This window comes from Amphiura filiformis, chromosome 1, assembly GCF_039555335.1.
Source record: "Amphiura filiformis chromosome 1, Afil_fr2py, whole genome shotgun sequence".
Lineage (NCBI taxonomy): Eukaryota > Metazoa > Echinodermata > Ophiuroidea > Amphilepidida > Amphiuridae > Amphiura > Amphiura filiformis.
Window position 1 is genome coordinate 4,603,354 of NC_092628.1, and position 15,915 is coordinate 4,619,268.

A 15,915-nucleotide genomic window follows, 5' to 3' on the forward strand; every position below is an offset into this window, starting at 1 on the left:
AATTGATCAACTTTTCATGATTTTTGGGCAAAATTGAGCATTTTAAACCATTTTTAGTGCAAATTTCTCAAAGCTGATCAACTTTTTTTAATCAAGAATTATTTTGTTATGTGGTTTGAAAAAATTTGGGCAAAAAACGCAGCAATTTCTGGATTTTCTCCAAAAAATGAGCATTTCGCCAAAATTTGACCTCACAGATGAATTCACCAAGTGTTTGCCATTCTAAATATGTATACTTTTAAAAACTTTAGACCAACATTTTACCAATGTCTCTATAATTATATCGTTATGAGTTCGGCAGAGTGACGAATCGAGAATTTTGAGCAAATTGAGCTTTTATATGCTTATGATTATGTTTCAGGTTATCTTTTATTTTCACCAAAAATTTATGGTAAATCTTTCGGCAGAGAGACGAATCGTATACTTAGCTGTACAAATCATGTTGATCTATAGTATTTTATAGCGGGAAACCCAAAATTTTCCTATAATATATATTTGATACCAACGTATAGCTGTAGGTTTCTTCTATCTAATGATACCAAAATAAGTACAAACATTCCCCACATGATATTGCTGTGGTTTAATAATGTGAGTACGTGCCCGTGAAATGGGAAAATCCCGGAAAATCATACGCAAAATATAGGCCAATATTGTTATTTTTGCTTTAAAATCCTCTAGTTTTTGCTAAATATTACAGGGATGACTATTCATAACGTATATAGCAAGTCTACATAGCCTTAGCACAACCAGTAATTTCTACACAAAATACCCAAATCAAGAAAGCGTGCTATGGTTTACACGTAGTTGTATGCGTATTCGACCTCTCTCTGCGCAGTGGTAGAGACATTTTGGAATTTCAGAACACGCAAGTATTGCCAATAATTCGTGTACATTCACTTCTATAATATACATTTCAAATGAGTGCTAACGAATATTCTAAATATGGAATGGTGCCAAGATTTTCAAATTTTGCGTATTCGGCGCTCTACCGTGTTCATAACGAATTATGAACCTTCCTATGTGGTATGCTTGTCGTGAGAGAAGGCCTGAGTGAAAGTAGTACTTATCTACAAACGAACATGCCATGGCTTAGCTACTTTAAAAGAAGGCAACATAATGATGAAGGCAGCAAATGCTACAAAGGAAGCATGTGAACAAATTGAAAGCTAAAGAAACTGTCTTACTGATAACAGTAATAGTTACTCTGTTTACTTGTGACTATATTATTTCAAATATTATCTAAACATAATTGAATGATTCAGAAAACTGAGAAGTACAATCATTTCATTTTATGCGATGGTTTCATTTTAAAGATTATTGTGGAAATGAACCTAACATCACTTTACCTGATAGTGGTATGGTATTCAACCTAACATCAAGAAACTACCCGTCCAATTACATCGCAACTGGGAATGATATCATCTGTCAGTGGTTTGTCACTACTTCAGCTGGGTCGGGAGAATTTCAGGGTTTGGGAGCTAGAAGCAGCATCTTCATCCACTTTGTGGATTTCTTCCTGGATTATTATGATGCTTACTTATATTTCGGACGCAATGAAGCAAATCTGAGAGAAGTGGCTCTAACGGGAAGTAGTCTGCCTCGTGATATGATATCACCTAATGGAACAGATATGATAGTGATCACATTTGAGGTTGGCAGAAATGCTTATCCACGAAGGGGATTTTTCATGGAGCTTTCGGAATATACTGATGAAATAGGTGAGTGTGTCAAAGAAGAATGAGTGCGACTTTAGTCAAGAAGTATGCCGTATGATATTAGTATGAGTTTAGAATTGAGAAATTGGTAGAAAAATAATACTTTGTTATAATGTAATTGCTTTCAAAAATACGGACTACTAATGTGCAATACCAGAGGAATGGCGTAGTTGACGAAATAGTAATATATAGTTATAACCCAGCAAACACAAAGCGTTTTCGACATCATTCGCAAAAGGTTATAGAAGGTTGTCAGGAAACGTTTAAATGTCGGGTTATATAAAGGGTATATTAATAGTATAAAACGTTTCATAACCTCAATAATCTTTTTTTGATAATCTAATGCTCAGCAAACAAAAAATGTTTTACAGACAACGTTTAGATGTTGGGTTATATAAAGGGTATAAAAACGGTTTAATATCATTCCAAAAACATTCTTGAAAACTTGATACAAAACATTCTAAACAGAATATTATTTTGGGGTTGAAAAAATATTTTGCGAAAAATGTTTGCCCAAAATATTTTAAATAACGTTTTAACAACGTTTTCATGACCTTTATATAACCCGACATTTAAATTTTATTAAAAGGTTTTGAAAAAAAAGTTTCAAGAACATTTCTGTGTTTGCTGGGTTCAAATATTTTAACATAATGTTATTTAAGTATTGACACAATATTTGGCAAAAATGTTTGCAAAAATAGTTTACAATAGCATTTTTCGAAAACATTTAAAAATATTGTTGTAGTGTGTTTTTATACAAAATGTTTTAAAACGTTATCATACCCTTTATATAACCCGACATTATTAAAATGTTTTTACCTAAACCAAAATCCAAAATATAACTTATTTAAAAACGTTTTTGTGTTTGCTGGGAATTTGTAATCGGTCAATTTTTTTAAACCTGATTTTTTTGGCCTATTTGTAATGTTAACACATTTCCCAACTTGCACCTAAATGGAATCGGGCAAATTTGTTTTGTTTGTACGTCAACAGAGCAAAGTTCGACATAAAGTCATAATTCATGAATTATGAATTTATATCCTCCTATAGAACTACATGCTAGATAACGAAAATAACCAATAGGGTTTCTCTCACTTCACCTTATCATTTCAGCTCAAAATGGACAGAAACCCTTCCCTACACTTATTACTTTACTAGTATTATTTCAGCATTTCAAGTATAGAATAACTAATTTAGAATTCCAAGGAAATCGTACATTTAATAAGCGCCCTGTGCAGCTTTTTTTGAACTCAAACTGTCTAAAATGTTTCCGTATCAATGTAAGTATGTAACTAAATGGTCAAATTGTTTTAACTAAATCTGGTTCAGGACTAGAATGATTAGAACTTCAACATATTCATGTACTTGAATGATCCAACATGTTTCTGATTGTCCTTAATTTCAGACTATTTTAATCTAATTAACTTATTTTTTAGCATAATTTGAGCAAGAAGCTGGTTAAAAACATTTTCAAGCAGAATCATTGTGTCTCTGACATCTGCTATCTACTGAAGATAGCATTGTGATTACCATGTTAAAAGTTCACCAAGACTTAGGCTTTCAGCAATCTACAGTCAAGAGGGACAAGTAGCCAGGCAGACACACAGAAACAAAGAAGAACATGACCACAATGTCTGAATTATCAGTGTTGAATTATATGGCCTATTAGTGAAATCTGAAGTCTACCCCCCATAAGCTTACCTGATCCATGGACAGATTTTATGAGCTCCAACCAGTGCCCTAGCTAGCCCACGTTCCACGATATACTGATGTCTTCTACATATGGCACTGAGTCATTGCATACCATCATGATTGTAAACATTACATGGGTTACCAGTAGTGGAATCATAAGCTTAGCCTACCCCCCCCCCCCCAACACACACACACGCCCACACACAACCCGTAAGCTTACCTGATCCAGGCGCCTATTTCATGAGTTCCGACCAGTACCCTAGCACCATACTGATGTCTTCTCTATCTGGCACTGAGTCATTGCATGCCATTGATGATGTAAGCTTACAAAATATTATGATTGTAAACATTGCATGGGCCTAAGTCACTCTACGAAATGGAATCTTTCACTCAAACACAAATTTCGGGTCATAACTCACCTTAGCACTGGTATATTTGTAGCAAATGTTGTAGTTCTCTTCAATTTTAGCCTTTAATTACATAAATTCAGTAAATGCACTTCTTCGGTGAATGCAAACGCGAATTAGGCATAGGGCTGACTTGCTCAATTTAAAGGTGAGACTCACACACACAGCTCCATTCAGATCTCACACCACCAAATCGGAGTCCCATACAGATATGTGCTATATTTGCCTTAAGAAAACGTCGTTTTTTCTTCACAGGAGCGACTCAGTTTTAAGCGACAGCTATGATGGTTGAAATCAGCCCTTGCCTGATCCCTCTGGCTGGGAAAAATATAGGTCATGTAGGTTGACCGTCATTATTTTTTACGCACTGGCCCTCAAAGTCTACGATGTCCGGGAATTGCCTATGTTACAGGCAAAACCGTGTCAGTGTCAAGAAAAGGCTGCTTAAAATCATTAAAAGTTATTCGATCTCTCCCATCTGTGGTACACTTGCAGGAATTAATATTACTAATCACGACCAATCCAAATTTGGCTAAAATTATGCAAATTTCTGCTCATTTTAATGCTTAAATTGAGAATGCATGGGTTTTTCTGAGAAGTGAAATTAAGGGCGCACAACCATATAATTCTATTTGGTGGTGTGAAATCAGTATATGTGTACATGTTTGTAAATTTCCAATGTTTACATTATTCTTTATTCTATTTGAATAAACGCTTCACAAAAGAAACAACGGAGTATTCAAATTATATTCAAATTATATTTGTAGTTAATGGTTGATTTTTATCTGACATCCCTACACTATTATAATTGTCGTGTTTGATTGTTTGATAATTGTCGTTTTTAAATATTTGTAAATGTATAGCAGGGCGCCGTATGAGATCAGTACTCTGTTGAATCGTGCTAACTTGGATAAATATGAATAAACTATAAAAATATGCTAATAGCTGGTGAATAGGAGACTACTCGCTCTAAAAAAAAGTGTTAATTGGTAAACCTTAATATAAAACCTGTTTTTAACCGCTTTAGATTATGTATTCTGCGACAATGACTGGGAGATTTTGGGAAGTGAGGATTTGATATGTGATGGCATTTATCAATGTAGGGATGGGAGTGATGAACCACCAGAATGCTGTAAGTATAGAGGCTAAAGCCGCATTCAGTGTCAAGCAGAATTCCTTTTACGATTTACGAGCAGTACCTGTTCGCTGTCAGCTTTTGTCGATTTACAAAATTTATGACGTCCTGTCAACTTGATTAGTTCAAGTCAGTTTACTTTTTTCGTCCCATTTTCAATTTCTTTAATACAGTTTGTCCAGAGCCTGAACTCATAATACCAAGAGATACTAAGGTTAATTTAACGTCTTATGGCTACCCTAATAATTACATGAGTAACATGCGGTGCTTCTGGACCGTGCGGTGTCAGGAAGGTGGCAGAATACTAGTGCAGTTCATAGACTTCTATACAGAGAGGAGCGATGACAACTTGTACATTGGAACAGCACAATATGGACGACTTTTGAGATACACCGGCAATTACCTACCTGACTTGGATGTTTTGTCACCAAGTAATGAAAGCGCCCTCCATTTTGAATTCTCCACAGATAGTTATTTATCATATCGTGGATTTTATATTTATTTGATAAATATAAATGCAGAAGGTAATGTATAGATAATAATTAATGCTGGTTGCCCTAAAATGGCCCAGATTGTACATGGTAACCCATCCTAATTAACATTAACTAAACACGGATTCTTTAATGATACAAAATTGGACGACTTGAGGAAGACGTACGTGGTCTTAAGTTGATAAGTTGAGCTCAAACAAATATAAATGTGCATATCATCCCAAATACACATTTTTCCCATTGACGATTTAATGTTTTCAGAACAGCTTTCATGAGTATGCAAATGAGTGTGAAAGGACGCACGATTCTGAAAACGCAATAACGCGCATACACATATATTTAAGCCACATACCTTATATTTTAAGGGTTCTGGTATGAATAAATGTAGATATTTATTTAGCGCTTTATGCCGTAAACAGCCTCAAAGCGCTTTACATTCCGCCGTTTATTAGAATATGTCGGAACCACTTTTTCTGCCTACAAATGGTGCAGGGTTCATCAGTATAACGACAACGACTGTGACCACCACTAACAGCTTCCAATTGCACCTGGGTGGTGTGATGCAAGCAAGGCAAAGCGAATTGCCCAAGGACGCAACACGGTGGTGGGACGGGGACTCGAACCCACACACGTCGAGCAAGCAAGCATGAACGTGTGGACAGTATTTTTGTGGGACATAAGAGCGCACCAGACATATCGAATAGATTTTTGAATACGAGGAATGTCCTTCTGATATCAAATAATTTGGATTTTTTTTTAATTCGGGATATAATATAAATTTGATGACAAATTATTAAAATTTGATATTTAATTAAAATTTTTGATATTTAACAGTCCTCAAAGTAAACTTTCTAAATCTAATGAAATGTGCTAAAAATGTGTGTAGCTGGGGTGAAAAGCCGACGATCAATTGAAAATTTTGACTTTTCATATCGAAGATATTCATTTTTTCCCAAAAAGATCTAATCTTTTGATGTATTAGTAAAGAATCGATATCTTCAATACAAAAGGTCAACATTTTCAATTGATCATCGGCTTTTCATCCCAGCTACATACACTTAAGTGCATATCATTTTTTAATCATTTACCATAAACAGGCCGGTCAGGGATACAGGCCTTGGTTTTTTTTCTAAGTGCATCTGACTTGGTCTATCCTTTGTGAAAATGTATATATGTAGAGATAACCTTGTATTTATTAGATTTTGCAATGCTATTAATTTTCAAATAAGAAACGTTTTCTGGTTATTTTACTTTTGCGAAAATGAGTGAAGAAATGTGATTTTGGAACAAAATAGATTACTCAATTTTTGAGTACAATGTCGGGTAGTTTTATTGTTTAAAAGAATACCTCCAGCAGACAGCTTCTTCTGGTTTCTTTTCAGTGTACTTTACGTCATTCCGTTCCAAAAACGTTGCAAACGGTCAAATCCACGAAAATAGTTCGAAAAATGCAAATAAAATATTTTGTTAAAATTCGTCTGTATGGAAGCCAGGAATATTGCTTTTGTAGTGGACAAGGACATAGAACCAATCGTGCGTGGAGTATATACAGGTGCGTGGAGTATATACAGGCGCGTCAATTCAACCGATCGGTTTGACTCGAGGTAATCGGAAATAAAAAAATACTGTCCAAACGTTCATACCCCAGCCCTTAACATAATATTATTAATGTAACATAATTATTAATTTATATTTGTAAGTGTAACCTCACTAACTTACAATATAACACCATAGAATGTGTTTTTGAAATACATACATTATTTTGCCATAACGGTTTTTTACGTAAAGTGGAGGGCTTGAATTATGAGGAAAGTTATGTGCTAAATATGAAACGGAATAAACTGTATATGCATTAGGGTTATTATTATTATTATTATTATTATTATTATTATTATTATTATTATTATTATTATTATTATTATTATTATTATTATTATTATTATTATTATTATTATCTATCGTCTCGCATGCTGCAAACACGTCGAGCAAAATAAGTCAGAAGAAGATAATCTCAACCCTGGGTCAAGGCGGTTTTACAGCTATGGTACTTGCAATAAACACTTTGCCATGAGCGCTCAGGATATAACTTGTTCTCCGTAAGATAAACCTAGAGTTGTTCCACAGTAGTGTTATGATGGGAATGACTTCAGCTGTCTTGAATGTTGAAGGAAAGGAACTAGAAAGTAAAGAATCATTAATCAGACGTGTGGAGTGTGGCAGCAATACATCCAAGCGCTGCTTAACAAGGAATGTCGGCATTAGATCTAACGAACAGGACTTGGGAGGCGTATTGTCAATCAATTTGCTAACATCGTCTTCCGACTGATGGGCAAAGCACAGAAACATTAAATGTTTGAGATCAGTTTGAAAAGGATTGTTAATTTTACGTTTCCTTTTTATTTTCGTTTATTTTCAATTTGGTTTCAATATTTCAAAACTTATATGTAATTTTCAGACTTGGTGGTGTGTCCTGGAAATCAGCTTGAAGTGATTGATGAGTCAATGTTTTGTGATGGCTTCAATGACTGTCAGGATAGAAGTGATGAGGGCATTCTAGGAAATTGCTGTAAGTTATAGTAATGCACTTAGTATAAATGAAGAAATCAGTACATTCCGTAAAGGGACCGTTTGATACTCACGCAATTCCATGCAAATTAGAATAATTTATATCAATTTATATAATTTATATCAAACTAAAAAGTAAGATGTCAAAAATGATAAATTAGTCAAGCGCTTTCCCTCCACACTTAAAACAGGATAATGTGTTGCAAGGAAAGTAAATTAAAATGTTGCAATTTTTTAATCCCTACTTTTTGCCTGTTTGTCGACGAATAAAAAACTCTATTCCACATACCTGACCGACCAAAAAATGTGTGTTTTTAATTTTTTGATCATGTAAAATCAGCCGTTTTGGGGTTAAAATTTATTAAAAAGCCGGACATTTTTTAGAAAAATGTGTTTGCCAAAAAAACCTCTCGATGATTTTGGTAAAATTGAAGGTGTAGACTTCAACTGCTTCCACCCCAATATAAATAAAATCTGAAAACAGCGAAAAATCTTGTTTAAAAGCTTCATAGCTTGAAATATATTATAAACATCTCAAAAAAAGTAATTACCCCCTTAAGGGATCTGGAATGAGTGTTTTGAGCGTTTCGACAGTATTTTTTGTGGGACATGAGAGCACATCAGACATATCGAATTGCATTCTGAATACAAAGAATGTCTTTCTGATATCAAATAATTTTCATTTTTTGAAATTCACGATATAATACAAATTTTATGACAAATTATTAAAACTTGACATTTTTCACATTTTTGATATATAACAGTCCTCGAAGTGAATTTTGTAAATCTAATGACATATTCTTAAAGTGTATGTAGCTGGAAGGAAAAGCCGACGATAAATTTGTTAATTTTGACCTTTCATATTGAAGATATGGATTTTTTCCCAAAATGACTTGCTACAAATGATGTGTCAAAATGCGCAGAAATAAATTCTGCTTCCAACGATTACAGATTTGCAATAAAATAGCCCGTTTTTGAATAATGACCATTATTTAGGGGATGGGGGGGGTAATTTTTTATAGATGTTTATATGGGTGGGACCATGCAATGTGATAATTGTGGTAAGTTGTGGTAAGCACCATGTGGTAAGTAATCACTTATTGCATAGCGTATATATATTGTATTTGTCTTTTATATAAATACCAAGTCTCTTCGTTTCAATCTGTTAATCTGCAGCGGTACAAGAATGTGATTTTGATGAGTTTCAATGTTTTGATGGATCTTGCATATTGGGATATCAGGAGTGTGATGGCACATGGGATTGCCCATTTAATGAAGACGAAATTCAATGTAGTTCTACGTGTGTTCCTTGGGAGTTCACTTGTTCTTCTGATGGATCTTGCATACCAGGCTACTGGGAGTGTGACGGAACCTATAACTGTCCCTTTGGAGAAGATGAGATTCACTGTGACAGTAAGCTATGTTGTGTAAATTTACATTAATTAGAAAACAAGGTCAATGGCTTATGAAATAATATGCAGGTGTGTGCAGTGTTTTTGTTGTATATTAGGCTCGAAACAAAAGTGTATATGTCATACCGGTACATCAAGTGAGACAGGTACGAGTAAATGGGGATGATTTTGACAGAACGCAATTACATTTACGAACATGAATTAATTTCTCTCAGCGCAAACATGTTCAAAATTGATAGCATCAACTAAAATATTTTTAAATCCATTAAAGGCGCCGACACCCATAATAATTTTGGTGGGACCCAAGTACCCTAAGGCCTCCAATGATTTAAGGTAAAATGCATAATTATGTGATAAAGTTCATTTTGGGGCACAATTAAACATTTTAGGGTAAAGTTCATGTAATTTATGCGTTATTCTAAACTAGAGCCACTTAAGGGTCCGTAATCCGATCGATACCATAACCCCCTCGATGTTTAATGTGTTTTTGGTATCATGTATATAATATACCATATTTTCCTCATTATTATCCTGAAATTCTAAATTCTAAATCTATGAATTTCCAAAGATATTAAGATATTATGACAAAAAGGCAAATTGTGGTTACCAAATTCCACACGCTCAGTCATTCTGGGCCAGGCCGAATGAAACAGGTAAATTCGAGACGTTTCACTCCGATACCAGTTCGCATAGACAAATAGATCAAAACTTTAGAGGGTGTTACAATGATATACACTTAAAACAAAAATAAAGAAATTCGAAAATCGTAATATGGGGACACAGATTTAGAGAGCCTCCCCTACTAAAGAATTAGTTCAAAATATTTAGGAATTAATGGATGCCTTGTCTTATATAAATCTATTTGCTTTAGTTTCATGTATCTTTTTTGATGTAATGTATAAAAATGCACGGTGTTTTGATATTTATTTCTGTATACATGCAATGTTTTGACGATGTTATGTTGTTGAATATATTTTCCGGAATTATATTAAATCAATTTAAATCAAATCAAATAAGTTGCAAATAATACCATGGAAGATATTGAAAGAAATCGAAATCACCAATAATAAAAAGCAGAACATTTCATCTTTTGAACTAAAGGTTGCTTTTTATTTGTGTTGGATTGTCAGATTATTGGTATTAAGTGTTCGAACACTTTGAATAGTGCAATGAAGAATTGATACTATTCCATTGAAATTTCGCTTTGTTTGCCGATGTGTTATTTTATATAATTTGTTACAGTGTGCGGGAGTATAAACACAACTGTCATTGGTACCAATGAATCCTACACCTTGGAATACTTCAATTATGGTAACAACGCGGAATACTTTTATTATGGCTACAATGTGGATTGTCAATGGACATTCAACAGTACCGGAGAAAGATACATTTTTGTTCAATTTGAGACATTTAGACTTTCGATATTTGGGGACTTTCTCCAGTTTGGCACCTTGGAGGATGTTGATGCTTACGGTAGATACAGTGGGGCTCGTGTGCCACAAGACTTCCTTATTGCTGATAGTTTCGTAAGGGTGACATTTACTAGTGACTTCTTCAGACCTGATTTGGGATTTTCTATTACACTATCAGATGTTAATCCAGAAGGTATTCATGTCTGTTTGGTTTGTAAACAACATCAATTAGGGACACACACCGCTGTGTAACATTGGACACAGATGAACTATTAAGACGGACAGGATTTATATACATTTCATTATGAAAACCAATAGTAATCCCTTTATAATTACATGAAAAGTTTAGAAATGACCAAGAATTGAAGAATTCACGATGTAATTCTTTGACATTTGGCTCAAAAGAAAATGAAATAAAAGTCTTTTCCCGGTTCTTTTTCAATTGACATGACACTTATATCACTTTTGTTTTGTATTCTATTTTGTCAGATCTGATCATTTGTTCTGATGGTTCTGGGGCATTTTTGGAGGATCCCTTTTGCGATGGCTCTGTTGATTGTGATGATTCCAGTGATGAACGATTCTGTCGTAAGTTGTCCAGCTGATTCGGTGATTTTGCCTGTAGTTTATGCAATTTGATTTCCAATCCTGCATAATACATTATGATCATATTATGGTCAGATTCTTACGATGATACCCATTTGCATTACAAGCACCAATTTATATGCTTTAAAATACATATCTCAATATACATTTACCGAAAGCTTATGTTTCAAGGATTTAACTCAAATGTGGCATCAGGTAGCTGTACACTGTTAGTAAGGAAACATTTTTGGTAACATCATCAAAAATGTATGGATCTATCATCAACAATGTAGTAAAATATGTAGTTACTGTTAATACTGGCCACATCAGGAGCTTTAATATTGCTCTCACTGACCGCAGTCGGGATGCCATTGTGTGAAACATAAGTATTGTCATATGTCAGAAGTTTTTTGTTTTGTTTTACATTTACTTTAACAGTATATTTCTTGGATTTCTATGGAGATTTTTTTCTTCTAAATCTTAGGTCAGGAAAAGTTCCCAAATTAAACAATTTGAAGTGCCATAACAGACCGAACGTCTTGGCATTTGTATTATATAGTGAATTGAGATACAATTTGGTTCTTACAATAATACAAATCATTTTCCTATGACATGACTTATAATTCTCAGAGAGCACATTTGCAAACATTACTATTTTAGAAAAAAATTAATAGTGGTGAATATAAATGAAGGATGTATAAGCGTTCATTTCAGACTAAAAATTAACAAATGTCTTGCCTCTACAAAAGTTTCTTTAGATATTGTATATATACACCGCCGCTTCTCCACAGCTTTTCCTGAAGGTTTATTTTCGCTAACATTAAATATTGGGAAAGTAGAACAATCAGTCCGTATAATGTACCTCTACTTGTTTTAGAGGTACGCCATATTTGTAATTGCATTTGGTGTGTACCACAATAAGATAAATAAAAAAAAGCAAAAAAAACAAACAAAAAAACTAGAGCGTTTATTGGACCGCAAACTGGTGGACCGAGCTAGTGCACACTTCACTTATATGAGTTAGACCCCTGGTTTTCATTTAATTGTATTCTTTTTTAAATTATTTATTTAAAATTGAACTAGTTAGTATTATTAATTGTATTAATTAAAAGAACTAATATTAATCAACTTGATTGATACAAATTAAATGGCTACCCTTTTCCCAATATTATTCTTCAAACCATAGACTGTAAAAAAGAAATGTTCAAACTAACAGTAACCATGGTAATAGCAACTCCTAGCTTACACTATACCAGAAGGACTTAACTTCCCCCAAAACGAGTCACTTACATGTTTTGACATGGGAGGGGACGGAACTTTAAAAGTATTAGGAGTAGAACCCCGGTGCTTTTTTATTGTTTTTTTTACATGTTTCTCCTTTATGTGACACCATTCGGGGAGGGGGGGTTATACCTTCGTGGCATTTCCAGATATGCCCATTTAAGACCATAAGGTTGGGTTGTAAGTTAGTAAACAAGTAACATTCACTACTATAACTTTCTTTCTGTTTTAGAGATCACTAGTAAAGTGTAAGTTAGCTAATTGTTACGCCACAGGTTATAATCTTAGACTTCACTGTCTCGTTGTCGGTTAATAGTTAATTAATTTTTCATAATTATTAATTTTTATTTCATTTTTCATCAGCTCCCTGCGTTGATGTCCCACCAGAGTGTACATCGTTGTTATCATACAACCAGACATATTTCCCAAATGGTTTATCTTCTACTCTAGAAGAAGCACTTGGATTATTCTTCGATACACAGGATTGTCATGCCAATGCAACATGGCTGCTCTGTTCTATAATATTCCCTGAATGCCAAGGAGAGGCAAGTACTGCTTCACCGTGTCGTCAACAATGCCGGGATATTGTCGATAGCTGCACCAATCAATTTGAAGACGTATTGGATGATTGTGATTCCTTCCCTGCCGACCAGGAGGTGTCATGTTCTCTTCCAGAAGGAGGTGAGTTAGCGGTGATTTAGACTAGCATTTCGTCGCTGGGCATGACAGACTTCATGTGTAATTTGAAAGGTTAAATGAAAAACCTACTATGTAAAATGTGGGCAACACTAACAAGATACACCTTGTATGTGCAATAATGGTCAATTTTGTGATTGTCAACTTAAAGCAAAGTGTCCCAATTACATTCACTGTCTCACATTTAAACTGTCTGTAAATGTCTGTAAATATGAAACAAAAACGTTACATTATGAAGTTTGAATATTAAACATTTTTACTACATTTGATTTCAAATTTACTTAACATGTTTTACCTACACATGGCGACGACTTTATATTGCGTTTTTGAAATAAGTGCTATCAATGTTATTGGTTTAATGTTTCTACAAGTTCAAAATTGTCATTCCATAGTGAAAAATAGTAACTGTATAACATGCTGAACTATCTTAAAGGATGTTCAATGCTTTAGGAGGATACCTCCAACGAAATTTCTTTAGAACAGTTTATTTCATCCAATAAAATAATTGTGACAAATCCTATGTAGCTCGTTGAGGGCAATTGTTATAATCTGTTATTATTGCGCCATTATAATCTTTCTCCTACCAATAGAACAGTTAGAGAGGTCAATGTCATAAATTTGAGTGTGACGCTAATTTTGAAAAGTGGGTCATAAGATATATTGTATAGTATACTGTTCACCCTTTTCCAAATAGTAGAGAGGCCTCTATCTGTTTAACCCGGCGGGCATTTCTGAAAAGTGACGTAAACTTACCCAAAAGTGACAGATATTAAAGTAGCCATAATTGACTGCAACCTTAATTTTTGCTAGCGGGCATAATTATGAATAGTTAATATCTGTGAACAAAAATATTCCATCATACCACATTAAGGCGAAATTTGGGATAAAACTTGCTTAAAATTTATCTACATACTCTGATCTTAACATTTTACCCGGCTGGCATTTCTAAAAAGTGACGCGGGCTTCAGTATCTGGGTTGAAAAAAGCATTTTTGTGATTTTTTTAAACAATTTGTTACCAAAAATGTGAATATTGAAATAGCGATAGCTTTTAAACTAAATCACGGATGAACTTCATATTTGCTGCGGAGAATATATGTCATATGAATATTCAATATTTATAAACGAAAAATTGAGCGAAACTATCACAATAATACATTTCCTAAAAATATTGCATCAAGATACATGCACCTTTTTTTTAACGATTATTGTCTTTTCCACAGTAAATATGAAGCTCATACTTATTTTACTTTTTACTTTAAGTTATAGCTTGATATTTGCATTTTTGGTAAAAGAGGTAAAGATAATCGCAAAAACGGCATTTTTCAACTCCAATATCTCAGCTCACGTCACCTATCAGAAATGTCAGCCGAGTTAAACAGATTCTAATTGTTAATTGTAACTCGACTGGCTCCTTTGTTTAAAAATATTGCATGAAAATCTTAACTAGAGCAAATAGACCGATGTCGCCTCTTTACTTCGAAGAAGATTTCTCTCATGATTCAATTTTCAAGCTTGTTAAAGTCACAATGTGTGATTTGCTCCACATCGACGCCCTCAGTTTTGATTGCCCAGTAGTGGAGTAAAATTACACGTGAAAGACTAAGCCTAAAGTGCGTTGATTACAGTAAAATTTGAGTTTTTGTACGGAGATCCCCGGTTTTACTCAGAGTTCACCGATCGAGGGATGGCTAAACACATCGCGTGCATGTGTATCATTGAATCATTGACGAAGTGACGTGCAAACTAGTGCATATCGCCATTCCGCCAGTAATCAAGATAATAGTATTATTGGCGCTGGAATGTTTGGCTCAAAATTAAAAGGGGACAATATGGTCATTGAAAACTAGCATAGGAATCGATACCTATCTTAACTTGACTTGATGCTTCTAAGTTGAGTCCTGCGTTACTGATTGGTCAAACTATACTGTTTGTAGATAGTTATTTACCTACTTTATTAATATTTTAGCAATTTCTAACTTTGACCCTTGTTTCAAAATGGTCATTATTGACAGCCAGTCAGTTAATGGAATATTACGGGGTCTTAAGAAGAAAAGCCCATCAAAACAAACGCTTAACAAGATAAATATGGGTGTTCAGACGTATTATAGTATCTATTTGAAGATATATCACGTGGTTTTATTTCAGATTATCATGGAGAAGGAATTTGTGGAATCAGACCTGCAATAAGAGAGACCAGGATCGTTGATGGAGATGACGCAGTCCTTGGAGCCTGGCCATGGATTGGATCACTAAGACACGTGTCTTGGGGGCATAATTGTGGTGCTAGTTTGATTTCTGAAAGCTGGGCTGTTACAGCTGCACATTGTCTGTAAGTATAGGCGTACAAATGGCAACAGAGGCAAAATTGGCGACAGATTACCGCACTTTTTTGACCAATTAATTTGAACACAGATAGAGTAGAGCAGAAGAGTGCTGTACAAATGTCTCGAACACACCAGACATATCGAGCACATCAGACATATCGAATTGCATTCTGAATACAAGAAATGTCCTACTGATAT

General features: G+C 34.4%; 1 protein-coding gene across 3 annotated transcripts in view; it reads left to right on the forward strand.

Annotated features, from left to right (window-relative positions):
• LOC140163193 (uncharacterized) overlaps positions 1 to 15,915 on the forward strand; it is a 51,673-nt gene that overhangs the window by 20,338 nt on the left and 15,420 nt on the right. For all 3 annotated transcript variants that reach the window (XM_072156894.1, XM_072189855.1, XM_072163496.1), the window contains 9 exons: positions 1,314 to 1,718; positions 4,842 to 4,946; positions 5,123 to 5,473; positions 7,896 to 8,006; positions 9,182 to 9,418; positions 10,660 to 11,022; positions 11,319 to 11,417; positions 13,059 to 13,376; positions 15,539 to 15,722. In XM_072156894.1, the coding sequence (XP_072012995.1) occupies positions 1,314 to 1,718; positions 4,842 to 4,946; positions 5,123 to 5,473; positions 7,896 to 8,006; positions 9,182 to 9,418; positions 10,660 to 11,022; positions 11,319 to 11,417; positions 13,059 to 13,376; positions 15,539 to 15,722 (2,173 nt within the window). The remainder of the gene's footprint in view (positions 1 to 1,313; positions 1,719 to 4,841; positions 4,947 to 5,122; positions 5,474 to 7,895; positions 8,007 to 9,181; positions 9,419 to 10,659; positions 11,023 to 11,318; positions 11,418 to 13,058; positions 13,377 to 15,538; positions 15,723 to 15,915) is intronic.